This window comes from Gallinula chloropus (genome assembly GCF_964237585.1).
Source record: "Gallinula chloropus genome assembly, chromosome: 3".
NCBI classification, from domain to species: domain Eukaryota; kingdom Metazoa; phylum Chordata; class Aves; order Gruiformes; family Rallidae; genus Gallinula; species Gallinula chloropus.
In genome coordinates, this window is record NC_140087.1 from 34,169,448 (window position 1) to 34,196,677 (window position 27,230).

General features: G+C 41.7%; 1 protein-coding gene across 1 annotated transcript in view; it reads right to left on the reverse strand.

Annotated features, from left to right (window-relative positions):
• The window catches only part of UTRN (utrophin), a 380,556-nt gene that overhangs the window by 302,853 nt on the left and 50,473 nt on the right, over positions 1 to 27,230 (reverse strand). The window contains exons 3-5 of the mRNA XM_084262364.1: positions 15,567 to 15,628; positions 2,405 to 2,497; positions 917 to 994 (exon numbers count right to left, since the gene is read on the reverse strand). Of these exons, the coding sequence (XP_084118490.1) occupies positions 917 to 994; positions 2,405 to 2,497; positions 15,567 to 15,628 (233 nt within the window). The remainder of the gene's footprint in view (positions 1 to 916; positions 995 to 2,404; positions 2,498 to 15,566; positions 15,629 to 27,230) is intronic.

A 27,230-nucleotide genomic window follows, 5' to 3' on the forward strand; every position in this document is an offset into this window, starting at 1 on the left:
TTATCCTTAGAAAATAGTTAATTGATATTTACAGCATCTCAAAGGAAAAACACCAACCAACCAACCAACCCACCCACCACTAACTTTGGTTGCTTCCTTGAAAGATGACATTAGTTTACCAACATCAGAGGGGAAATTGCCGCATCACACAGCATGTTTACAGCATTCTTCAATCAGCAGTTTACATAAATATGTCAGTACCTTTTGGCATTAGATGTATTTTATTGCCAGAATATTCTTATTGAGTTATTTTAGTGCCCTGACATTAGCAAAGAGAAATTCCAGCTATCAAGAGTATGTTTATGAGGAATTGTTCTTCAGGGGAAACAAAATCATTTTACTAGAGCACTCGTGGCTTCCAGGCAGTAAAAACATAAAACCAAACTAAACCAAACAATTATTATTCACATTTTTCTCAAAGAAGATTTGGGGGGTTGGCTGGTTGTTGTTCTTATCAGTTACCAAAGCTCTAAATGAGAAACACTCAGTACAGATTTGACAGAAAGCTGACAGATGTCTATGTGTCAATGGACAGATCCTCCTAGATTTTGAGATCAGGACACAAAATAGACTCGCAAAACCTGTCATACCCTCACAGAGTTTTGCACAAGTTATGCATCATTACTGGAAATTAGTTTCACATCCTGCCAGGTTCATGAGCTGTGCATAGCAGAGCTTCAAGTCACCTTTGTCTCGAGAGATGAACGCATCACTACAAAACAAGGTTTCACACATACCATTGTTAAGTTGGTGTTTAAAGATTTTACCAGATTAAAACTAAGAACAGTTTAGCCATCTCACTGAAATCTCATTTCAGGTACAAAAAAAACCCCCTTATTCTCTGCATTCTGAGCTCATTCACACATAGAAATAAATTAAAGAATCTGTCCAAAAGTTCTAGGAAAAACATGCTCACGTTGTTCTGATGCAAGACTTGCAGTACTCGGTTGACATTGTTTAAGGCATGGACTCGTGTGGAACCTCGCTCTTTAGGCTGAAAATACAAAGCAATAATCTGTTCACATCAGAATTAAACTTGACTGATCAAGCAAAATATGTATACAACAGGAAATGTGTCTGGGTTTGGGGTTTTTTAAGTAAGAATAAAAGCTAAACACGTTCACCCACAACAATTTCAAACTAAAAACTATTGAGAACATTATCCTTTAATTCAAGGCACAGGACAAGCCCTGGATTCAAAATGTGTTTCAGTTCATCTTCGATAAGTCCAGAATTTTTATTCCCAGCATCTGCAGAACTGGCAATACAACAGCAAAGTGGGAGTTCCCGGGGAATATCTGAGGGGTTTGAACATTTGCCAGAGTAGTTGAAATTTTTTGGCTCCCAAGAGGGAACAAACAGCAGTTTGTTTTTCTGGCACCAAAAGCCTGCTAAATCTTTGCATACTGGGAAGAAGTTACACTTCCTGACTTTCCCTTCCTTTCAACATCAAGGGGGAAAAAAAATCAACAATACTGCAACTCTTGACAATACCTGCCACTCTATTTGCTTTTAATCACCACAATTTACATGAACATGGTCATACTGCAAGAGCATGGAGCTGAACTTGGAACACGGTAATCAACAGAATTAGAAACCAAACACCTATTTTCTTCAGTGCACTTCAAATCAGACCATAAATCATTAGAAGCACTAGTGAAATGCATCTGTTTAAAAAACAAGGCAAGCTTGCAAGGTTGAATTGTAAATGGCTGAAGGTTCCCCATAAGGTCAATAAATAAATTTGAGATTTTTTTATAAATAGTGAAATTAAGAATTTAATCCCAAGTGATGGCACAGGTTTCACCATGCCTCATGTATCTTTCTGAAGAGGCATCGGTGTTACCAGGGGAACAGTTTTCAGCCCCACACACACACTTTTCCAAACAAGACTTGAGAAGTTTTCAGCCCTTTTCTTTTTGTAAATCACAAAGGATTTTTCAACAGAGATGTGGAATTTTGCACTGTCTGCTAACTGTTGTCTGTTTTTTCCCCCATTTCTTTTTAAGAGATCTTTCACGAGTTTATTAGAAAAAGTCCACTAATATCCAACTAAAGGCTGTTCTTCCAGATCATCCAGAAGCAGACCTTTAAAAAAATCTCCATTAAAAATACCTCTATTAAAAATACCCACTATGTGAATAACACCGCTATTTTTATGTGTTTTTATGAAACAATGTTAACCCTCAAGAGAGGGTTACGCGGCTAACTTCAGCCTGACGCTATATGCCATGAACGGAGTTCATGGGAATTTCACTGGAACTTTAGAGAGGAAGTACACACTACAAAGTTTTTAAATAAATTCTTTTTTTTTTTAAGATGCCACAGTTTGGCTTTTGTGTGATTTCTATATTTGTTGGGTTTTTTAGTAATTGGGAATACAACTCATACACATTTCTCTTACCAGAGGTTTCCCCGTCAGACCCTCTAAAAGGTCCAAAAGCTTCCTTCCATCTTTCAAATCTGTGAACATATCCTTAACTGGGGGCTTCCCACTCTGCAGAAAGAAACAAAAGCAATAATAAAAATAGTGTTTAAACAGAACATACATTTTTCCTTTTATCTTTCAATTAATTCTTATTTGGTACTAAGTGTAATAAAGCTCGAGGAGTGTGTCAGTGGTCAGGAAGGCACCCTTCCCTTCTTCAGTGAGTTTTTTCCTTTATGGTCTGGTGCATCAGCAGCCCAGTACTGAGAAACCAAATCAGCTCATGTTAGAGTAAATAACATTAGCATGTAGAGATGGCAAAGAACCAAACTTGGCAAGTTTGAGGACTCATTTGAGAAAGAATGCTTTGGTCTGGCTGCGTCTAAAGAAAGAAGAAACTACAGCTTTTCAGAAAAAAAAAAAAAAAGAAAGAAAAAGGCTATTTGAACAAATTCTCTCAATTTTAAAAAAGCCAAAGTGAAAAAGGACCTGGAATTGAGCCTTATGTAAGGAGCTCTTGCTCTTCTACACAGATGACAATAGTAGTCTTTTCAGTGCCCCACTAGGGGCTGGAACTCATTAAGAGTCCCATCCTGACGTAGATGAAGTCCTAAAGACCATCTAAAGTCCACACTCCAGCAAGGAGCAGGGACAACCTCCACCAGACAAGGTTGCCCAGAGCTCCATCCAACCTGATCTTGAACACCATCAGTGAGGGGGCAGCCACAGCTTCTCTGGGCAGCCTGTGCCAGGGCCTCACTGGCCTCACAGGGAAGAATTTCTTCCTGATATCTAATTTAAATGTCCATTCCTTCAGCTTAAAGCCACTGCCCCTTGTCCTATCATCACTACATACGCTTGTAAACAGTCCATCTCGAACTGAGAATGCTACAGCTATATATTCTCAACAAAATGAGGATAGGTTGCCTTAGCTCCAGATTTATTTTTTTTTTAAAAAAAAGGATATGCTGTAAAAACAGAAAGATGCCTCATTTAATACAGTACAATAGAGATATTGAGCATACAGTCACCTTTCTTCATTTCCCATCACCTCACATGCATGAAAACAGAGTGAATGACTTCCTACTTTCAGCCATTCACTCTGACAGGTCACAGCACGTTCCAGCCCCACGCAGTGTGTCCTGCTGTGATGGTGGAAATAATTTGGATTCATTTACTCAGGAGAACAGTTTTTCCATCTCAGTGACCATCTGAGCACCACATCTCGCCATCAGTTTAAAGAATCAGCAGAAGAGTATTAAATTATTTCTATAATCTAAGCTACTCTTTCCTGATTTAATAAAGTATCTACACTCCTCAAAACAGAGTCATAGCAACATGCAAAGCCACAGTACTTAGCAAGACCTAGCAAAACACTAGAAGTGTAGGGAGACTGAAGTTGGCTGAGAAAGGGCTGGAGCATCCACCCTGCCCAAGTCCATCACCACCTCCACAGCAGCACCCCAGTGAAAAAGGCAGGAAACTGCTCCTCCAGCTTCCCATGGCAACCTGAGAGACATGCAGGCACCTGGTGGCAGCAGCCATCCATACAGGCCCTGCCGTCGCATCAGGGTGCAGGGCCAGTCCCCAGTGGTGCTCTCTCAACGCAAGCAAAGACCATGGATGTGCTGCACCCTCCTCTGCTCACACTGCCTCCTCCCACCTATCCATTCTTTCCTTCATACCTGGACACATGTTTCGATGAAGGATTTGCTATCTGAGCCATGTATAGCCATGTAGCATCAGGAACATCACTGCTCTGTCCTCCAGCATGCAGCACAGCCAGGTGCTACCCAGCTTTCCTTGGACACGATCAGACAACAACCTGCTGTGCCTCAGGAAGTCCTGTACTACTTTACTTCGCCAGACAGCACAGCTACGTAACTCAGCTTCTGATGGCTGCATGACTTGTAAAGTTTATTAAACTCAGAAAGGAGCTGGGAAATAATTTTCTAAACCGGCAGGCCAAGGGGTGGTCCCATATATCCGTTTCCCAAAAGAAGACAAGGAAAAGGCTCTGGACCAACGCTGGCAGAATAGCTATGAATGTCTTTTTGTGCCAGCAGCCCAGAGCCACGCCAAGCTGCTGCCATCACCACCATGTCCTTGTGAGAAAACAGATGCAGAGCCCCATCTCTCTGCATGTAGGACCCACCACTAAGATTACTGGGCATGGTGCTGTGGCGGCGCAGAAGCAATCTGGGAACCACAATATACAATCACTAAGGCTTGACTTAGGCTTCTAACAGGGAGCCTAAAACAAACCAAGTTCCAGTGGCGCCAGGAACAACACTGACCTACCAAGGGGCACTAGACAGGCCCATGTACATAGCACTGGGGCAGAGCAGGCAGCCCAGGGATGAGCTCTGTGCTGCTCAAGAAAAAGCTTGGGTTCTGGGGGAGGGCAGAAATCCCCTCCCATGCTACAGAGTAAGGCAGGGGGATCTGCAGATTGCTTCCCCCACCCATACCATTCACACCTAACCTTCAGAAAGCAATCTGGCCTGCTGAGAAAAAGAAAAAGCCTGTACCCACAGATATACACGCACATATATACATATATGCAGTATATAAAAAGCATATATATATAATCACTCCTACTGTAGAGTCCTGCCTGGCAATCTAAATTTCTGAACTGACAATATTTCACTCACTTTCTAGATACTTAACAACTCCACAATTACAAAGCAGTTCAGCCTCCGCCAGCACCCCGTCAGGAGCAGCAGTCCATCACCAAGCATAATGGATCAAGACATTTAAGTATTTGCCTTATAAGAGTGACAGTGCCAAACCACAAGGGCAAGGCAAGGGCAAATGGCTAGTCACGGTTGCGTTGGCAAGTGCTGAAGGTGCAGCCTACGCTGTGCTAAGCACTGTACAAACACAAGTCAGATAATGGGTCCTTTCTCAGAGACAAAATGCAGTTCACACCACAAAGATAGTATAAAGGACAGGCTGGGACACACCACGTACCAGGACAACTGTGCCAGTTCAGGGTGTAACACATTCACATTCCCCTCGCTGAACATTTTACCAGTTAACAGAAGGTAGTTTTTCTCAGCTTTGCTTATGTTTGCTGTGACAAGAAAAAAAAAACCAACCCAAAAAACCAAACACACTGGCAAGAACCTCTTTCGCTCAGCCTGCCCGAGAGGGCTTTGCCAGCAGAGCTGCACACACAGAATTGCTTTAGTAGACACAAGGACTTGATAAGGCAGATGAAAGGACGTAATTAACTGACTTAACTTAGAAACAGCCCATGGTTCCCAATGCTCTAAATCTGGCACTGACAGCAGGAAAAGAGCCGATTCACTTCAACAGGGGGTAATACAAGGGAAAGGGGAAGTGGGAAGAGGAAAGGGAAAGGAAGGCAAAGCAAGAGAAAGGGAAGTAGAGAAATGCAAGATAGAGACAGTATGTAAGCTGAGGATAGGCCTGTTTGTACTCTGTAAACATTGCATGGTGACATGTTTGTTACCCACTACAGAGGCTCACACAGAAGGATCAGAATCAGATCCAATCCACCACATGACATTTGACCCAACAGTTTGGTGCCAGCATTTGTGGTAACAGGAATAGGAGAGGGAAGAGAAAGAAGAACTTTCACTAGTTACCCACAGCAGAAAACACTTTTTCTGTTGATTCTTCTCTTGTGCGGTGTCAGCAGTAGGGGTTTCTGAACGAGCTTTGACCTGGAGACCAAATCTAGCCATACACGGCAAGACCAGTCACTAAGGGCACTGGCTTTGCAAGAGGCACCATTTAGGAAGGAGAGCCCACACACAGTGATCTGCTCACAGTAACAGTCCCCACATGCCCCTTGGCAGTCTGCCTTTCAGCCCATCCACCTGGATCAGGTTTAAGAGGGTGACTCACACTTCCTTGTGTGCATCTAGGATTACTTGCAAAGAAGGGTCATCCAGGCCAGGCAATATGACTGTGCAGAAATCATTCCTTCTCTTTGCCAGAAAGTGTTCCCAGGAAATAGAGGAAGATAAAAATAAAATCTGGACCAGATTTTTTAAGCAGTTCAATTCTACCGACCGTAGAAAGACCAGCCACCAACATCCACTGTTTGTTCTACTGAAGCCACACACAGCTGCAAGGCAGCAATCTTCCCTGAATATATTTTACAGTAGAACATTCTTAACTGTCTCTTTATCACTAACGAGGCACTGGAACCAACTGAGCCAAGTTAGAGAACTAAAGTGAATCACAAATTCACTTTTGTTTTTAAATGCAGGCTATTACTTATGATTTTATCACAGCTATTTATGCCCTTTGTATATTAACTGCATAATTTCACGTTCATCAATAACTGTTAAGGAAGTTTTAATCTATCTAGTCCATCTAGTTGTTTAATTAGAAACGTGGTTGTCTCTTATGTCATCATAGTTGCCAACAGCAGAGAATTTCCATGTTCTTTAAATCAATAATTATTGAACATGCATTATTAGACCTAACTCATTTCCAATAAACGAATGCCAAAACTGTTTGAGAGTAAGAGATAAGCCTCCTCTATTTCACATCCTTCTCAGTGATACTGAGTCTGACCTCCTAGCGACAACAGTAAAACCAGGATGAAAGGTCCTCTCAGTTTCACAGCAATGCATGCTGGCTGTCACCAGGGAAGTCACACATACTGTAAAAGCATACATACGACCTTCACCAGCCACAGCGGGAATGCAGCAGACAGGTACTGGCTGCTCAGAGCAGTGCTGGGAAAAGCCCTGGTTGACATTTAGATCATCTACCATGTCAGAAATACCAAAAGCCTGATATAGGAAGAAATACACCTGGATTTTCCACCAGATTCTTCCGATCTTCCAATGTCACTTACATAAGAGTCAGAGATGTCTTGTTAATTATTTTTAACTGGCGGATGACTATTTTTAACATCTAATAAAACACTCAGTCAAAATAGTAGTAGAACTGCAAAGACTCCTTTATTAAAGAATGGTGTGGGTTACAAGGGACCTCAAAGCCTAGTTCCTTTACCCTGCCATGGGCAAGGACACCCTAGACCACGTTGCCCAAAGCCCCGTTCAGCCTGGTCTTGCACACTGCCAGAGAGGGTGCAGCCACAGCTGCTTTAGGCAGCCTGTGTCTGGACCTCATGATATTCATCGTAAAGAATTTATTCCTAGTATCTAATCTAAATCTACCCTCCTTCAGATTAAAGCTATTACACCTCACCCTATCAATACACTCCCTGATACAGAGTCCATCTCCAGCTTTCCTGTAGGTCCCCTTCATGTACTGGAAGGATGCAATAAGGTCTCCTCAGAGCCTTCTCTTCTCCAGAAGCCCAACTCTTCCAGCCTGTCCTTGCAGATGAGGTGCTCCAGCCCTCTGACCATCTTTGCAGCCCTTCTCTGGACTTCTTCCAACAGGTCCATGTCCTTATGTTAGAGACTCCAGTGCTGAACACAGTACCCCAGATGGGGTCTCATGAGATTGGAGTAGTCACACTTCCTTTGGTGCAGCCCAGGATACAGTTGGCTTTCTGGGCACAGCTGGCTTTCTGGGCTGAAAGCACACATTACAGGCTCATTTTGTGCTTCTTGTCCATAAACACCCTCAACTCCTCCTTGGCACTGCTCGCAATCCATTCTCCACCAGGTCCACAGTTATGCTTGAGATTGTGCTGACCCACATGCAGGACCTTGCACTTGGTCTTGTTTAAATTCATGAAGTTCAAACAGGCCCTCCTCTCAAGCCTGTCAAGGACCCTCTGGATGGCATCTCTTCCCTCCAGTGTATTGACTGCACCACCCAGCTTGGTGTTGTCGGCAAACTTGCTAAGGGTGCACTCAATCCCACTGTCCATGCCATTAAAAAAGATGTTAAACAGTGCTAGTCCAAATATCAGTCCCTTTTTCTTGAGAAGTGGGGGGAAATACTGAGCAGGTCAGGTGCTTAAGCAGTAACACTAGAACATGAACCATACCTAACATTCAAGTACATTTCTAGGGAATTCACCACCTACTTAGCTTAACCTTACAAACAACACAAGGAGTCAGAACTACACTTCATCATGACCAACACAGAGTAAGAAACATGTTAAACGTTGCTACATCATGAGGCCAGTATATGGGAACTCAATGTGGGAAACAATTCAGAAAGCAAAAAGGTCATTGTGAAAAGTAAACAACTATGTCAACAAATAATCCTGCCAACTTCTAATTTAAGACCATAGTCATTGTTTACAGAATTATTTTTATTAAAACATGATACTTTTTTTCCATTCTCCTTCCACTGACAGGCGGGAGTTCTAGGACAGCATACATAAACACTAGCTGTACCGGGACGGATGAATTTTAGTGGAGTGTGCTCTACTCTATGATGAATGTGCCTGAGTAGTTGTGGCACCTCTACATGACACTACTACCCAAACTATGAATTCAAACACCAAGTAAAAGATAAGTAAATAATAGGTCACAATCACAGGAGGAACACACCTTCTAGGCCAATTAAATAACACTACTGGTGCTTACAAAAAATAATTAGAAGAGACAAATTAGCTTCAGATTAACTTGGGGTGGGGAAGTAAGCCTCATCACTGAGATAGGCTGGAAAGTTTGATTCCACTAGATGACAGTTCAAGGAGCAGCAAAGCTGAAAAGCTAAAGATAGTTCCATCCACAGAACACTGGAAATTCTTGACTGAAAAAAAATTATAAAAGGAGGGAAAACATATCAAAACAAGTATTTGATATAGCAAGGCAGCAAAACAAACACAAGGCATCGACAACTCTGTCAGGCTTTTTCTCCCCAGCATATACTATTCTAACATGTTTAATGTAACAGTACAAACCTCAGCTTGCAATTAAACCTCATTAGTATCCTTACTGTCAGGGGCAGTTTGCGCCATATTTCTTATCACTGTCTGTTATGTCTCCTGTAAGATTGGAATGGTTTTGGCTTTTTTAAGCCAGCTAACTTCAGATTGAACCTTGGTTCCTAAAAACAAATTCCTGCTGACCAGATTGACTATTGTTCTCACTAGCAATTAACAGGTGAAGGGACAGATTTGCTTCAGTGCCTCTAGCAGGCTCAGCTCTAGTATCAGAGATCACACAAATACCCCAACAACTGGGATTACCAAGACCATGAGTCAGAGTCAAGCTCCATCCCAAAGCCCAGAGTATTAACTAAACCCGGCAGTAATTACAGTCCATATAACTGTACCAGGCTTTGAAGTCCAGCAAGGGAGATGGTGCCTGGATCCCATTATTAGATCAGAAAACAGGAGCAGTTGAGAGAAGGAAAGAAAACTGGCAGTTCTCATGCTGTAACTAAATCTGGGAAAGATCATGAACTGCTATCTATTACTGTTTTTATGCTGTAAATCAGTCATGTTTACCATATCTCACAACCTATTAGAGAAGAAAAAATTTGTTTTCCTGTGTCTTGGTTAATTCATCCTATCTGACTTCTCAGAAGGAGGGACTAAGTAATCCTGTTAAGAAAAAAAGTAGACTAAAAAACTGAATTTTTCAAGGCCAGTTCATATGAACCCAAGATGTCCTCAGGTTAAGGCCAAAGTTTTTATAAGCTTTGTCTATCTTTGAATGAAGTTACATTTTACAGTTTAACCTGGCAGTGGAAAAAAGCAGGAGCAATTAGACTGGAGAATATTTAACTAGCAGTCAAGTATTATTACCTTGCTTGTGCCACAAAAACTGAACTGGAGAAAGGATCATAGACCACCTTAGGTCTCCTTGAAGACATAAAATTACCTAATCAATCTTTTTGATCTCTCTTCTTGCATGACTAATACATTAAACTTCATCATCCTCCTTCCCCCCCCAAATCCCTTCTGAAATGTCTTTGGCCTCGGGTATCTCTGGTCATGTGAAATTAATGATCTTGAGCAGGTATGCTTTTGTGTTTAAAAAGATTTATCACACTAGCTAAGGGTGTTCAGCAGTGGAACAGCAAAATGTCTTCAGAAGTATGGGGTCTGACATTTACAATTATGGGAAAACAACTCTTAGTGGGAAGGAGAAAATTAAGGAGGACAAATGGTGGAATAGTTCTGCACAGCACACCACCCAGAGAGCAAGGTAAGACTTTGCGCTTAGCAAATAAATTAGTGCCTTACATAATGAGGGCTTGTTTTAAATTTTAAGATGCATATAAAGCCATGGTATCACAAAGCACTCCAAGTAAAGCTTCTCAGTTTGCCCACTGCCCTGTCATCCCTCATCCTTAACTTCTTTGGTGTCCATTCCAGGGGAGGGGACCTATGGGAGCCCAGGAAAGGAAACACACCAAGCATTTGCTCTTGCCCCAGCACCAAGTGTTTACCTTCTCACGGGCCAGTCTGGAGCTCAGCCCAGGAGGATGCATCCACTCCCAGGCTGTATCTCAGCCTCTTCTTTGCTCTTTAATCCTAAACTGAAATGCATTTTGGAAGGCCATAGAGTGGGAGAGAGCTTAAGATGCTATTAAAAGCAAGGGAGATCTGGTTTTACCCGCACTGGCAGGCCCAGTGCTGCAGATGTCAGGTCACTAGCACAGGACCTGCAGGATCAGGATCACAGAAATACATGCAAATGCAGAAATAAGACTTACTGTCAAAGTTTTCCATATATGAGATGAACAAAATTGAGAGCTTGGATTGGAAAGAGGTGGGAATACATGACAAAAAGGGGAAGGAAAGTACAGCTCTCAGGTATGCAAGGGCATTGAATGCAGTTCCTGACACCTTGGACCAATGTCCCCAGCTGGCTCCGTTGAACAGGTACCCACAGTCAAGACTTATGACTAGGGGCAGGCAAATCCAGTGTCATTTTCAGTGAATGCCGCAAACATCTCAGGGTTTTTATGTTCTTTTGCAGGACACAACCTTCCTAGCAATAAAGGGGTTTCACTATCCATGTGGGAAAACTTCACAAATGCAATTAAGATGTGATTCTTTGGGGAAAAGGAAGACCCTCAGTTTGACCGTGCTGGATCTGCAAACTTCCTCTAGAGTGACAGCACTAAGCTCCAACAGGCTGTGACAGATCCAACTCCAAGGGTCTAAATTAAGGGTTAGGGCATCATGTTTCTTGCACTGACTCTGGGTCCTACCTGCCAAGTTCAGGAATAGCAGAAGAGGAGAGTAACCAATCTGAAAGCAACTTGGAAGAGTGCCACCTTGAAAAATGGGAACACAAAAGCCAGCAAAGACTGACTCCAACAAGGACATAAAGAGAAGATAAGGCTAGGACTGCTCAGACAGAGAGACGTAAAAATAGGACCAACCACACAAGCATCTAATCCTGTAAGGGCTGAGAATGTGAGGAAATGTAGAGTGGGAGAAGGGAAAAGGAAGTACAAAGCCGGTCTGGTGCTTTAACAAGAAAAACTGGGTCTTGCTGGGTAAGCAATGAAGTGACAAAGACAGAAATGGTAATGAAACAGGAAGAACGATCCAAACTCCATATTTTATGGGATTTTCTAGGCAGGCAAGCTGACATGAGAGGGTGAAATAATAAGTGAGGGATGGGGGAAGAAAAAAAACCACAAACCCAGAAACAACACAACACACATCACACAACTAACAGCAACAAGAAAAAAACACCACCAAAAAAAAAACCAGGTCAGAAAGTAGGAGTAGGGAAAGATAAGAAAACAGGGCAGAAAAAATTGTACTTGCAGGATCTAAAGTGGGACACAAGACTCCTGAATCCTTCGATATACCTATCAAGCTTTCTAGAAACCTTCTAGAGTTGCAAGTGGAATATCCAACCACTATGCTATGTAAATATGAGCTGAAGTGTCAGAGGTCTGTATGATGGATCTAAAAGTCCCAGACCTGGTGATAGGCCATGCAAACAGAGATTGAAACAATTTAGAACTTTGAAAAAGTCAAAACTGGGGTTGATTGCAAAAATCTTTGGTTGCTCCCCTTTTACTTATGTGTAACAAATAACATAGGGTTAATGGAGCAGTGAGTTATCCTCTGGACCCAAATTCAAACTCTACTTTTAGTCAAGAGTTTTCCTGTAACTAATCAGAATAATATAAGCACAATTTTACAGGTAATCACTGTGTGCCAGGTTAAGGTAATTCCTTAGATCATTAAATCCAGTCCTTCCTGACATAGGTGTCATCTTCTTGAAGCCCCTCCTCTATGCCAATCAAGCTCCATCTGAAAACCAACTCGATACTCTAGACGGTTTGCTTGAGTTTGCAGGAGACATACCCTCTGAGCTCTGTCATAAGACTCAACAAGAGCTCTGGTTTATACAAAGATATTATAGAAACCTCAAAGTCTCAGATTAGGCAGTGAAAATTAGTAGCTACTTCAGTTATCTATCTTTATTTGCAGTGGCTGTAAACAAAGAATATGGCACTCTTGCATTGCAGAAAGGCATTCTCAAAATATACCCAATTCTGGGTATAAATTTATGGGTATTATGGGTATAAACTTATGAACAGGTAAGTATTAATGAAAAAGTATAGAAAGTGATAAAGGGATAGGGAAAAAAGTATAGGAAACAGTTTTAAGGAGTTTGAAGAGCAACTAGATGCCATAATTGGTGGACTATGCTACAGGAAAACAGCTAAACCTGACTCTTGAAATTAAACTAGAAGGAGCAATGGTAAAAAACATACAATAAAAAAAATCACATACCTTAATATAAAGATACACTGAAATGCTCTGTAACAGTACTTATTATAATGAGAATTTCCTTATTGGCTAAAGCTTGGTAAAACTGACTACATATCTAACAATTTTTATTCACTTTTAAAAAAATATCCTTACTACACAAACATCATAGCACATATACCTCTGCTAAGGTAAAGGCTTCTACAATGAGCACTGAGGCTTGGCTGATTATGTTCATTGAACTCAATCCACTTTAAATGTGCTTGTGCCCTTGTTTCAAAAAATAGATGCAAACGAGATGCATTTCGTACTAGCACAGTTCAAACAAAGGGCACAAACACAAGTTACTCTACTGTGAACTACAGTAAGAACGTACATCTCATGGAATAGGTGCCCAAAGCAGATATGGGCACCTCACAGCATGCTTGAGACACTGTGTTTTGTTCATTTACCTATCCTCTGATGAAAGAAGACAAAGACATTGCTATCCTTTGTAAAACCCTACACTTAAGTAATTTAAGTCAAGTTCCGAGATATCGGGTACGTTTTGCAATAGCAATTTTAGCATTTCTGTATGCCAAACTTGTTCATAGTGACTCAGCTGCTTGCTTTTTATTTATATGTTTAAATGAAAGACAATTACAATATAACTGATGTGGAAGGATGAGTAAAGTTCTTGGAGCAAACTTTAAAATTCCATTCAAAATTCCACAGTTACCATTTTGTTTTCTGCGATGTAGGTCAGATTACATGTACCTGGCCTTCAAAATCTCTCTATCCTACTGAGCAGCTGAATCAATCTAATTCACAGAAAAAGAATTTTAAACAACCCAAATGACTTGGTAAATGCAAAAGCTTCACCAAGACTGAAATCGGTCTCTACATTTTCAAGGCACAGCTGAAAGCAGACTTTCTTACATGAGGTGATTTTACCTAATAACAGCAATTTCCTTGCAATCTGAACGTACCAGTCTTCATACATTTGTCACAGCAAAGCAACCACGTTCAAGTTTGAGTTGGACGTGCAGTAGTCAGAGTGAATCCTTTGATATCAGTCTCTTTAATCATTAACATGGCTTTCATAGCTTCGCCCGGTTTAATGGGCCGTGAAGTCACAGAGTGACTTCAAATCCAACCAGTACCTGACCGTACCCTGTGGCAGAGAAATTCAGACCTAAGCAAGTCTGAATATACACCATAAAAGGAAAAGCTACTTTATAAAATACATCCATGAGCGTACTAGAATAAAGACTGAAAACAATTTTACCTATTTCAACACGTCTGTAACAGATACAGACAAGTCACAGAGCACATTCTCAGTACCACTGTCACTTCCATGCTCACGCCATCTCATGCCAGGGTAAGTCTCTACAAACGGGCCTCTCTTTCTCTCCGTGTTTTCCCTCATGACCCTGCCCTGACTAACCCTCCTCCTGCAGAACTTTCAGCAGCAGACAAAAGCAGAGCATAGAGCAACCAGCTACCCTACACACTCCTCCCTTGAAGAGCATACTAGCCAAGAATGCATTGGATGAAGAGCACAGCATATCAGCTTTCAACCAAAACAAACCTAAGCCACAGTGAATCAGCCAAGGCCACAAGCCACACATTGCCCAGTGTCTTGTTACACAGGAAGGAAGGTAGAAATTTCTTACATTTCTGACTAAGAACTTCAGAAAGGCAGTGAGTGCTCCAGAGGTAGCCATTCATTGCACTGTCAGTGATTTATTTAAAAAGAAAAACAAACCAACACCCCCCAATGCACACACCCTTCTTTCTAAATTTATATCTACTTTCAGGATTGCGCATGCATGCCCCTTTTCATAAACAGGGTGCAAACTAGTAGTTATCCCACTCTGATAATAGCCCAGGTTCCTTCACACGTTCAAACTATGAAGCAGGGAAACCTCCCATAGCCACCGTGCTCCTGGGCAAAGCATCATTTTTCACTATCAGCAGAACAGCATAAAAACAAGGCTCCAAATAGCATCCCAAAGCAACCACCACCTTCTTTCTCATCCCAAAATACAAACCAAGATCGTCAGTAAGTTTCAAGTCAATAAAGAGAATTACAGAAACAGACAGCACGAGAGCCAACGAAAAATTCAAAATGAACAAGAAACTATACAAAATTTCACAGTCAAGACTCAAGTAGCAACACTGGGTGGCTTCAAGTCAAGGTTTGCAGAGTATTTCTGATTACTAGAACTGGCTCATCAGCAGAGGATAAACACAGTGAACTAGGGTTCAAAATCTGCTATAATGCACTCAGAAAAGTCATGTAGAAATAAACAGTATAAAAAGAAGCACAACCCAAACAGACACCATCATGCAAATAATTAGAGATATTAAACAGAATCTTTTCAGTCTTAAACAAGACATGTAGCAACAAATGTTTGTGCAAAGGGAAATAGAGAAGGAACAGACACTACAGTATTTTATCTTTTTTCATTACACATTTTACTAGGAGCATTCCAATGTTCTAAACAGTGAATCAAACAAAATAGTGTGGTACTTTCAATCCAACATTACCTTGGAAAACCGAGCATTTATCCATTTTGTAAAGGTCTTTTTCTGCACATCATTGTGTTCATCTGGAGAGGGGAAAAAAAAGAAAACAATGAGTGAAAATGCATTCTTAATCCTACATTGCTCAAAATAGCTCATATTAAACATTATCCTGACTCAGTGGGATAATTTTTTGCCTAATTTGTCAATAGAGCTGTTCAAACCCCTGGAAATCTTTGGTATGTGCAGAAATCACATAAAACGTTTCAATTTTGCTAGCGACCACGGCAGCTCCTTTGCATTAGTATTGGCCTCACAGCACCTCCCGAGCAAGATACCGATGCATTAAATACACAGGCTTCCCACCTGGTGAAAAGCAACCTATGAAACCACGGGCTTTTGATCTACAGACTTTTGTCAACACCTTTTTTGCCTGGATGAGGTCATTGTTCAAGCTTCTGATGCAGGTAACAGCCTCCTTCAGCATATGGGCACAGCAACCACAGCAGCAAAGCTTCTGGAATAACCCTGGAAGCACTTCTTCCATCTTTACCCACCCTTGGCCTGGTTTCACACCTGGGTTAGGAACTGTGTTACTGGCCGGTCACAGTCAAGTTCAGCCAACATATGGGAAGGGCTCAGCAGCTTGTCCCTTCAGTTGGTACTACTGGTGTGGCACCAGAGTACCACCACCCAAGGTGCAGAAGACAGCCAGAATGACCCAGCAGGACAAGGAGGAAGGACAAAGCAGAGGTAAGAGCAGAGGCCTCCAGCTGTACAGAGAGAAGATAGCTACCCAGGTTGCTTAAGGAAGCTTTTTGTGAGTCACCTATAATTTTTCAGTCTGTCCCACTAAAACAGACTGAGTCACTTCCAGCACAGCACACTGCCTATGTCACAGGATACCTCTGCGGTAAATTGCACAGAGATCACTGCACTTAAACAGCAGTGAATTACCTGGTGACAACACACCAAGCAAAGGAAGTCGACCCACCATGAATTTTCAGGCCTGCTTGCTGCAGCCAGGAATAAAAGGGACACATGCAGCCTATGAAAGGCTTTGGCTTCCAAATCCATGCAGCAGACCACAGCCAAGGCAGGCAGTGCCTTCCACTGGGCAAACTCAAGTCTGAGAGCTACAGCCCAGATCACGATCTCCAAGAGGACTCCAGGAGCATCTTGACAGACCAGCCTCAAGATAACGCTCTTCCAGCACCCACAGCACCCTGCTGCCAAGGATGCTCTCTTGCAGAACCTCTTGCTGGCACCTGGTACTGGATTTTCAAAGCCCCTTACCATAACAAAGCATACCACCGTGGTGTTCAGACCACCTGTGCCTGCGCTAGGATGAAACCTTAGAAAATACAGGGATCGAAGCTCGAATGTTCCACTTCATGAAATCACAGAAAGGAAAAAAATAAACACATATACAATCTGAAGAAATATTAGATTATTATTAAACGGTATCACTTAAAAGATCATATGTCTCTGACAGCAGCAATTGAGACTGTTGTATAGCTTAGCTTTACCTACAAAACCCAGATGTTTATTTAAAAAACAGGACACTACCAGAAGATTCCTTAAGCAATGACCACAGCATTTCTTGTTTCTGGCCCAGCATGCATCTGAAACTGATGCAATTCATGTCTAATATATCTAACTATAAACCTGTTACGCACGGGCTACTGGAACAGTGGAAAATATTACAAGGTGTTTTTTTACCTAACAGACATGAACAAGGAATAGTAGCTCCGTCTCAGTCCAGACAAGAGAAGTTACCCTGGTAGGAAATGAGATGTCATGACAGTTAAAAGACTTAAGAACCTTTATGCAAACATTTATATGAGTTTAAAATAACACCTCATTTCTGGGTTCCTTTTAGACTATGGCTTGAAAACTTACTGATCTACCAGCAGGATACTAGATGCCACAGGTACCTCCTCTCTCACAGAAGACTGTCAGGGTCAAGATTTAAATGCCAAATATCTGGATATATTTACTCCATTCCCCCCACCCCAGGCTGTTTTAGGTTCTTCTGGGGTTTTTTGTTTTGTTTTCTTTTGGGTGTTTTTGCTTTTATAGGAGACAGGAACAGACTAGATTATTAATTGCCATTGTTGGACCAAAAAGCTAGCTTCATACAAAGTTCAGTCCCAGAATCTATCCAACTCGTGATAATGTTTTCATTTATATTAATGGCAAATAATATTTGTATTGAATGCATTGAGATTCAAACATCCTTCTCTCTCTTTATATATCATTCAATAACCTCAGTCCCTTTTCTGCCAACATCTTCAAATACATACCTATGTACCAGGATGCTTTTCTAAGGCTCAGCCTGCTTTATTCTGCTAAGCCTTAATTTTTGTTTTCCTTTTCATGATTTCATTTTCAGCTTCTGTGAGAATCAAGAGTAGCCCTAAAGTTTAAGGTCTCGTGTTGTTTTAGCATGCTTACTCCTTAAGACGATAAAGGCAAAGCACCAAAGAGAGGCCAAAAACAGTTGTGTTGACTAGAAAAGACCAACACCAGCTATGAAAAGGGTCATGGATTTATAAGTCCTGTGCACTAGGAGCTCTACACACCCCACTCGTAGGAGCTCAGACCCTTCACAGGCACCTGCAGGGCAAGAGGTGACAACTCTTCTCAGCATCACACCAGCTTCCACCTGCCAGGATCCCATCAGCTGGCCTTACTCCTAGAGCTGCTCCCCCAGCCCTCAGGTCCACTCTGTGTAAGTGCTCCCACAATGTGTGCGCAGTAGCAGATGTGGGGTTCAATCAAAACCCATCCCTTTTTCCCTTTTCAAAGAGAAGGTTTCATGGGGGGAGGTGAACTGACAACAACCCAAGAAAAGGCCAACACACTCACACACACAGGACTTTAATAAACACAAAATACTCAGTCTTTATGGTGAGAAAAAGAATATGAATTCATATACCCCTACTAACTCTTAGGTATCAGAGCATCCTTTCTATTTCAGTTAGATGAGGAATAGGAACCCCCAACAACCCCCATCCTCTCAAAACATCCTGTCTAGTTATAAAACCCACAGATGACATTTGCCTGGTCAGGCTCTGCTTTCACATTTGCTTTTATCAACGCCTCTGAAACTAGGATTTTTGTAATTGGCCATTATAGCTAGGGCAGCAACAAGCTTTCTGCTATAAATCCCTGGAAAGAAATCTGTAACTGCAATGCTGGACCTTTGTTAACAACAATGACAATTTATTTTATCCCTCAAATTAATTTTCTTTAGATTCCTATGAGCCTGTGAAGCTAACCCACAGAGCCTGACATTATGATTCGGCTAACAAATTAGCTGCATTCAGTTAAAAAAAAACCCAAAACAATGGTTCCATTCAGCAAAGCACACAGTACTCTAGCCAGCCAACTTCTCACACAAGTCATTAAAAATGTCAGCAAGTCACAGTGCAGCGAGAAACAAATTCACCAAGTCGCTAAAACATTAGTGTTTCCTTTCACACTGCTGCAGCCTGACGATAAAAGCCAAGGACTGACTGGGGGCCAGATTCTGCTTCATCACCTACTGACTGTTTCCTCTGGCAAACGTGGCTCTGCCCGCCCTCCTGTCACTTCATGCACTTGTAATGGCTGATGTCAGAACAGTTTGTTCCTTTAAGAGGAAATAAAAAGAAACCTAAACACACCCAGAGAATTAAACTCTTGTGATGACAACAGAGAGGAAAAAAGCTTCCTATCCCGGATGCTTGTTTGCTGAAGCCTTTTCTGTTGTACAGCATGATGTACGGCTGTGCAACTGCAGCGTGCTCAAAACAACTGGCTTGTGTCATCAGATGCTCAGCCTGCGTGTTGGCATCCAGTCGCCCCCAGCAGTCGCTTCCACAGCCTTATGTACCTCCTCTGCCCTCAGTGCTGTCCCTTAATTGTATTGAAGCACTTTGAAAACACAGTTCAAGACAAATCTATTCATGAATATCACGTTCAGAAGCAAAAACGAATCTAAATGGTCTAAAGATAGATGTAATAACAAAAGCCTCACTGAATTGTGGCTTACCCTTTACTCAACCTCTGCTTCATACCAAGAACCAGATTGCATATTTCCCCAAAACTCATTACATGCTTACATGACAGAGAGGTGTTCTGTAGTTTTTGAAATACAAAAGTTATCACACCCACAACAGCTGGCAGAGCAACGCTGCAATCAAAGTGCCCTGGAGAACTGTGCAGACTGGATTGGCCAATAACTTACAGAAATTCTCCAAGCACAGATTACCAAGGGTCAGCTCGCATTTTAAGACTTAAATAATTAGGTGGTGGAGGAAAATTCAAGTTCCCAGCAAAGGAATTTAGAAATAAAAGAAGGAATTAGCCTGTGGGTTTCAATTAAGACACCTGGAATGTAACAAAGTTAGAAACATCCCTTTGCCTAAGCCTTTAGGCAAGCAAGAGTATCCATCATAGATATTACCCCGCCCAGCACTAGGACACATCTGAAATCCTGACAGCATTAACAGAAAGAAGAGGGCAAAGAGTTTCGTGGGTGCAGGATTTTCTGGATAGAAAAAGCATTTTTAAAGTAACTATTTTTTCTTGTCAACCTCATCCAGATGAATTCATATATAAAAAGAAACAAAATAAGCATCTAAAACCTGAGAGTGGAAACCAGCATGATTAGGGCAAAATGACAAGCAAGCCACAAAGAACCAGAGTGTGACCATCAAGCTCACCGAAGAGCCTCTGATGGTCATTAGGACTACTGGGCTTTGACATCATTAACACAGAATAATCTTTATCAGCAAGGTCTGGGGTTTGAGGTTGGGTTGGGCTTTTTAGGGTGGAGGATGTTAGGTTATTTCTAAAGAAACAGAAAGCAAAAGTTAAGATTGCTTTTGCAGATCCCCTCTGCTCTTGCAACACCATGGTAGAACAAATGGGTCCAACAACAAGTAATTCACTTGTAAGATTTCACCTTCACATTATATTTTCAATTTCTGCAATCATGCATTTCTGCATGCACAAAGTTCTCCTTCATTCCTTCTCCTTTCCTCTCCATCAAAATTCAGCAGCTGGACAAAAACACAATTATATTAACAGTGTGTCTAACAAAACCAAAAAAGTAATGATGCATACCTACAGCAACTGCCACACAAATTCATTGCATAAATTATAAATCCTTTGAATAGCCCAAACCACAAAATACAAACAAAAAGATCCACTACAAAATAATATAATACTACAATATACTACCAAAAAACCTCCTAAAAACATCCCCCACCTCACTCCCTAGTATTTTTCAACAGCAGACGCCATCTAATACAAGACACCACAGACAAGTAACAAGGATCCATACCTCGCACTTCCCCCTTCCAATTCTTGAAGTGTGCTGTAAATCTAATCTAAACTGTATTTACTTCACAATAAAAAAAAAAATTCCCCAGCAACTGATAGCTTAGAAGAAAGCATCCTCACAGCTGAAGCAATATTAAAATAGCTGTTTCCCTACCTCCCAGCAAAAGCAATCTAACACGCCACACTGCCAGTCTTAGCACACTGGAATGATATTTAAAAGGAAACCAGAGAGAACAGTAAGCTCTCAGAGACAGAAATAATGCTGTGGCACCACGTGCTAGGCCAGAAGACTCAAGCAGATCAACCAGCGACCCCACTGTTTTCATAGGACCACAATGCAAAACCAACAATTGGGGCAAATTCCTGATACCAACATAAGAATGCTCCAGAAGGTCATCTAGGCCCAACCTCACATTTCACTCCAACAGCCTGCAACAACTTCCAAACACATGGTCAAACAATTAGGATTAGCTTCCAGTGTAAGACAGCCCTAGGAAGCATTTGTGTGCATACTCTTGTGGGCAATTGTAGGATCATGCATCTAGGGAGGAATAACCCCAAGCACCTGTACAGGTGAGGAGTTGACCTGCTGGGAAGCAGCTCTGCAGTGAAAGACCTAGGAGTCCTGGTGGTCAACAAACTTTCCATGAGCCAGAAGTGTGCCTTCATGGTCAAGAATGTTAATGGTATCCTAGGGAATATCAAGAAGACTGTGCCCAACAGGTCAAGGGAGGTTATCCTCCCCCTCTACTTTGCCCTGTTAAGGCCACATCTGGATCAAAGTGGCTCCCCAGTTCAAGACAAACAAAGGGCAACAGGCATAAATGGGAGCATAGGAAGTTCCACCTGAACATGGAGAAAAACTTCTTTACTCAGAGGGTGACAGAGCACTGGCACAGGTTGCCCAAAGAGGCTGTGGTGTCACCTTCTCTGGAGATATTCAAAACCCACCTGGACACAATCCTGTGCTACCAGGTCCAGGTGATCCTGCTTTAGCAGGGAGGTTGGACTGGATGATCTCTACAGGTCCCTTCCAACCCCAGCCATGCTGAGATTTTGTGATATAAACGCATTTGGGAACATATTTTACAAACTGCCAGTGAACACGCATCAAGGTTTTACACTAGAATAGTTTCTCTGAAATCTTTGGTTAGAGCCGGTGGTTTCAGCTATCAGCAAACGCACCACGGAAAAACTGAAATAAAGGTATCAAATACTTCTACGGTGACAGAAAGTGGATTGGATTATAAGCTCCACTTAGATATCAAAGGACAAACTTCACCCGCAAGGAGAGGAAGATACCCTCACTATCTGTGTCCAAGGTCCCAACCAACATGACTGGTACAAGGAAAGATAAGAGAAAGGTGAATAACTCCTGCCCAAAGTCTTGTAATTAAGCAGTTTCTAAATACACAGACAGGAGGGCACTTGAAGAGACAGATCATATCTACAGACACAAATAAAAAGTAGGAATTACTAATTAGATTTATTATATACTTTGACTTTTTTTATGAACATAGATTAGTTCTTTGCATTTCTGAGCAGTTACCAAGAAAACAGAATCACTTTCCACAAGTTGGTGTTAGCCATCTGTTCTTTTTCCTCTGCCCAAATTAGAACTATTATTAGCCTCACTTGCATTTGTGGAGGTGATTCATGGGATACAAGGTCAGAGGGATCATTGTGATCATCTAGCGTAATCTCCTGCAGAACAGGGGAGCCATCCCCTGAAAAGGCCCATCTGCATACCAGAAGGAAGCAGACACACAACAGATGTCAGAGACCCTGCACAGGCCCAAGCAAACAATACTGCTTGGGCAGAGAGGGAAGCCAAGCTATAAACTCTATATACGCAAGCATCCCTGTCTGCTAGTTATGGCAGAGATTCAAATCAGGCAGACATCGCAAACAACTTTGAACATCTTCAGGAAACAATGTTTTGGGGTTTCCACATATGATTATGTCATGCTCTGTGGCAAACTTCCTTTAAGAAAAATCAAACGTACAGAAGTAAACTTTTCAAAGTAAAGACACTGCGAAGTCCTTATTTGCAACACTGAATTTCTGCCCCTCACATTCCAGAGTCTCTTTTATCCCAGCTCTGTTCAAAGGTTTTTCCAATCTTCCTTTTCCAAAACCCCAAATACTACAATCCAAAACCCTCTTCATACTATATTCTCCATCTTCTCACTCCCAAAGCTTTTCCTGGCCCATCCCTTCAGAGATGCCCATGTTTTTCCCAGGCTCCCCCATTCATCTCTCCCCACCATTTCCCAAACCTCCTTCCACCACAGTTCATCCCCATTCCTGTTCTAATCCTCTCTAGGTCAACAGGTTTTCCTTGCACAAATAGTAGCCAGTTTCCAAGACATAAACTAATAACAACTGGTTCCTACATACTACTACATGGTCCAGTTTCCTAAAAAGTAGACTAATAACTTTATAACATACTTATATGCCCCATCGGTGCCCCACAACTTCTTTGGTCTCTCACTGCAAGCTCCCACCCCATCCCAGCACACAAGGTACAGGCTACAGGTAGTTGGGTATGCACCAGATTGTACCTCACATACAGGCTCTGACTGACCACCCACCAGGCAGCAGCAAAAACATCCTCTTAAAAAAACCCCTACATATTCTTTAGTGAGGGCATTGCATTCAGGGCCCCTTCTTCCTCCAGTCACTAAATTTTCACACAAACTGTAGCTATTTAATTAGCTTTATGACATGAAAATTGGATTAAATTTCTTACTAGTTAATCCAAATTGGACCAGGTTTGCAGGGAAGAAAAAAATTAAAAGGCAAGTATAATCAGAGTATCCCACTTTCCTCGTGAAAACAGACCAATCAACAGATTTAAGAAATGTGTGTTGTTAAAATGTTCTAAAAATTACATAATCCTATTTAACTGTTCCTGCAAGTTGACTAAGTACCTCCTGAAACAGACCATATAGGTGCCATTTCAGCAACAGCAGCATGCAAGATAGTTACTAAAAACCAAATTGAATTTATAATCACATGGAATTTAAGTCTTTCCTAGTAGTCCAGTATATAAAACATTCATAACATAGCAACCTCAGCAGTTAAGTTATGCAGAATCAAGGTATTAATTTTCTGGATTTGATTGCCTACAATTTTTGGTGGTTTTAGAAATCTCATCTTAAGACTAGATTTCCTCCTCAAAAAAAAAAAAAAACCCAGCACACATACAACTGTATTTCATCCATGGAAGGTAATAAAAAAACAATCAGCACCGGAAAATAAAAATTAAAAGTTAACTCAGAAAGTAACAATAAAGAAGTGCCTTTAAAAAGCCATAATGTTCTCTCTTTGTCACTTGGAACAAGACTTCTAGATCCGCAAAAATCCCTAGTCACAAGGAACACGTACAATTTATATACCTGTTGCAATTTTGTAGCTATTATAATCACTGCAATATCAATAAAAGTCTTTTAGTTCTTCCATATGAATACCTCAAGCAACCTTACAAGCATTAAGCAAGCTTCACCACCCGTATGAATCCACTACTCTTCACATTGCTCCCAAGAAGCCTAGGAAACTTTTGCATTACAGTGTTTTCACAGCAAGTACAGCATGGTGGAGGTCAGAAGGCCCCCATGGAGATCATTTGTCTGGTCTGATGTCCCTAGTTAGAGCAGGTTGCCCAGGGCCACTTCCAGTCAGGCTTTAAACATCCGCAAGGACAGACTCCACCAAGTCTCTGGGTAGCCTGTGCCAGTGTTTAAAATATGAATGGAGTTTCCTGTGGCTTAGCTTGCACCCATTTCCTCTTGTCCTGTCACTGGGCGCAACTCAGAAGAACCTGGCTCTGTCCTCTTTGCACCCTCCCTTGGGGTGTTTATACACTTCAATAGCATCCTCCCAATGCTTCTCTTCTCCAGGCTTAAGACTCCCTGCTCACTCAGGCTTTTCTCATAGAAGAGATGCTGCAGTCACTTCAGCATCTTCATGGTCATCCGCTGGGCCCCATTCCAGTATTTTCCTGTCTCACTTGTACTGGGGAGCCCAGAATTGGACCAAGTACTCCAGCTGTAGCCTCGCCAGCACTGAGTAGAGGGGAGAGTGTCCAAGAACATGCAGCGTGCTCATGGTAGGAATAAGGAATGAAAGAGAAAGGAACCAAGCTCCTGTTCCACAAACTTGCCAGCATCTAAACTCATCAGATCACTTGCCGGAGAGCTGCTCACTTACACAATTTCACCTAGCAGACTACATATGGGAAAGCTCCTATACTCACTCCTCTGTGGTCAACTTACAACTGTCAGCTAACCATTTCAGTTCTTCATAACCAAGTTGAAGTCACCTGGTGGTGACTAACACCAAGGCACACTACCTTTACAAATCCCTGGGTAGGAAACACTTGGAATACAGAAGCAGGGGGAAAGCAAACCCAAATACAAATTATTCCTCAAACTGTTACATACTGATCGCAGCAACAAAGTTGACCCAGTGTTCACAGAAATCAAATAGGCAAAAATAGGTTAAAAAAGCATAAATTATTTATTTTGTTTCCAGACAGGCTAAGTCTGATCTTCATTAGCTATTCCATTATTTTGTCAAGGATCAGTCACACTCATGCCTGTAAATTATTTACCTCAACCTATTAACCCTTGTAATTACTAATATGGAACTTGAAATGTAGAAGGTTTAGAGAAGTCCCTAAAATTAATGTAGTACCGTGGTGCTCTAAGATAAAGGCAAAGGAATCAAGCAAAAAGAATGAACATGATGACAATTTTAAATCCAAAATGTTTGTTAGAGCAGACCACACCGAAACCTCTGATTTTACCCCTAAAATACTCCAGTAAGGTCACTACAGAAACAATCACCAGCCTGGTCTTAGCTTCGCATGACCTACCCAAAGTGTGCTAAGTTTTTTGGACTGTCACCCTGCCACAGTGAGGAAAATTTAACAAAAGGCAAGCCCATCTCTTAAGATAAATTGAGTATTTCTCATTCACAGTCCTTTGCCGGCCAAGAAAAAGAAATATTGCACCGCTGGAGAAGGGGAAACTTCATGCAGAAAAACGTGATGCTAGGCAAAGCTTTGAGCACTATGTCCATGAAGAAATTACTATTCCTTCTCTAGAGGCAAGAAGAAACACAGTCATAAAGATGTCTTATCCAATTCATGGATTTAGTGAAACACCCTAATGAGGAAAGAATAAAAGAGAAATTGTAGTGAAGTATTATGAATAGTCCCTTCTTATGGCTTCTGGCAAACATGAGAATTTTCTTTTGTTATTTGATCAGAACAGCAGTAGATCAAGGCATTGCTAAGCCTATACCCTAATTAAACTCGCATTTCCTTCCCTGGCTTAGTCATTAATTAGGCCCCAAATTTGACACACATCCCCCTTCCCTGATTAACTGCTCTGAAAGTACATAAACTCTGTTTGACAACTGCAGGATAAATATCTGGAATGCATTAAAATAAGCATTCATACAATCACACAAGCCACTGATAATCATCAGCGTGAACCCACAGAAGACTTCCCACTTCAGTACAGAAAGCTCCTTCAGGACATACCACTCCCAATAGCATGACCAAAACTGGAGAAGATACAGGGAGAGCAGTCAAAAGGAGAGCAACTGAAGTTCAAAGCCCATCAGGACCCTGGCAGAACCAGAGCCAAGGGATTTCAGCAGCTAATTTTTTGGGCAAAGGATTACATGAACACATCCAAATCCGTGTGCTTTTATGACCAGCTTTTGTGATGAAACCCGTGCAAGTGTGGGGTTTGAGTACTGCCCCTCTAAAACATCAAATGGTCTTCTGAGGGCTTGAGCAATTCAGAACAGAGACATCACCTTTACCTTCCTAGTAACTGGCTGTGAAAGGAGGAGTGATCACCTAATGAACGTAGATTAATTGCAAGTCAGATTACTGCTGCCTCTGGCAACAACTCCAGTAGATCAGTCATACTCACAAGTGCAATCCTGCCCTGGATGCATTTTCAAAAAGGTTCTTGTGTGTCTTCCTAGAGCTAAGGAGACAGGCACCTTGTGGGCTCAGAACTCACAGCCCTCGCCCAGCTGAGGCAGCTGGAGACCTTCAAGTCCCCAACTCTGACCAAAGGTCGATGTTCCTGCAGCAGAGCAGGTGGTATCTATGCCTCAGTGAGGATGGAGTTCGCAGTCCAAGTATCACTAGCCTGAGTACCAAAACCAATGAAAGCAAGACAGATGAAGGCACTAGAATAAATTGTTAAAAAAAGAAAAACCCAAAAATCCACCAGAGGCAAGTTTCTGGAATTAAGAGTCCAGAAAAAGAGGTATACAATTTATGGCTGAAGAAACCCCTGAACTGCAAACCACCAGGAAAGTAAAGCA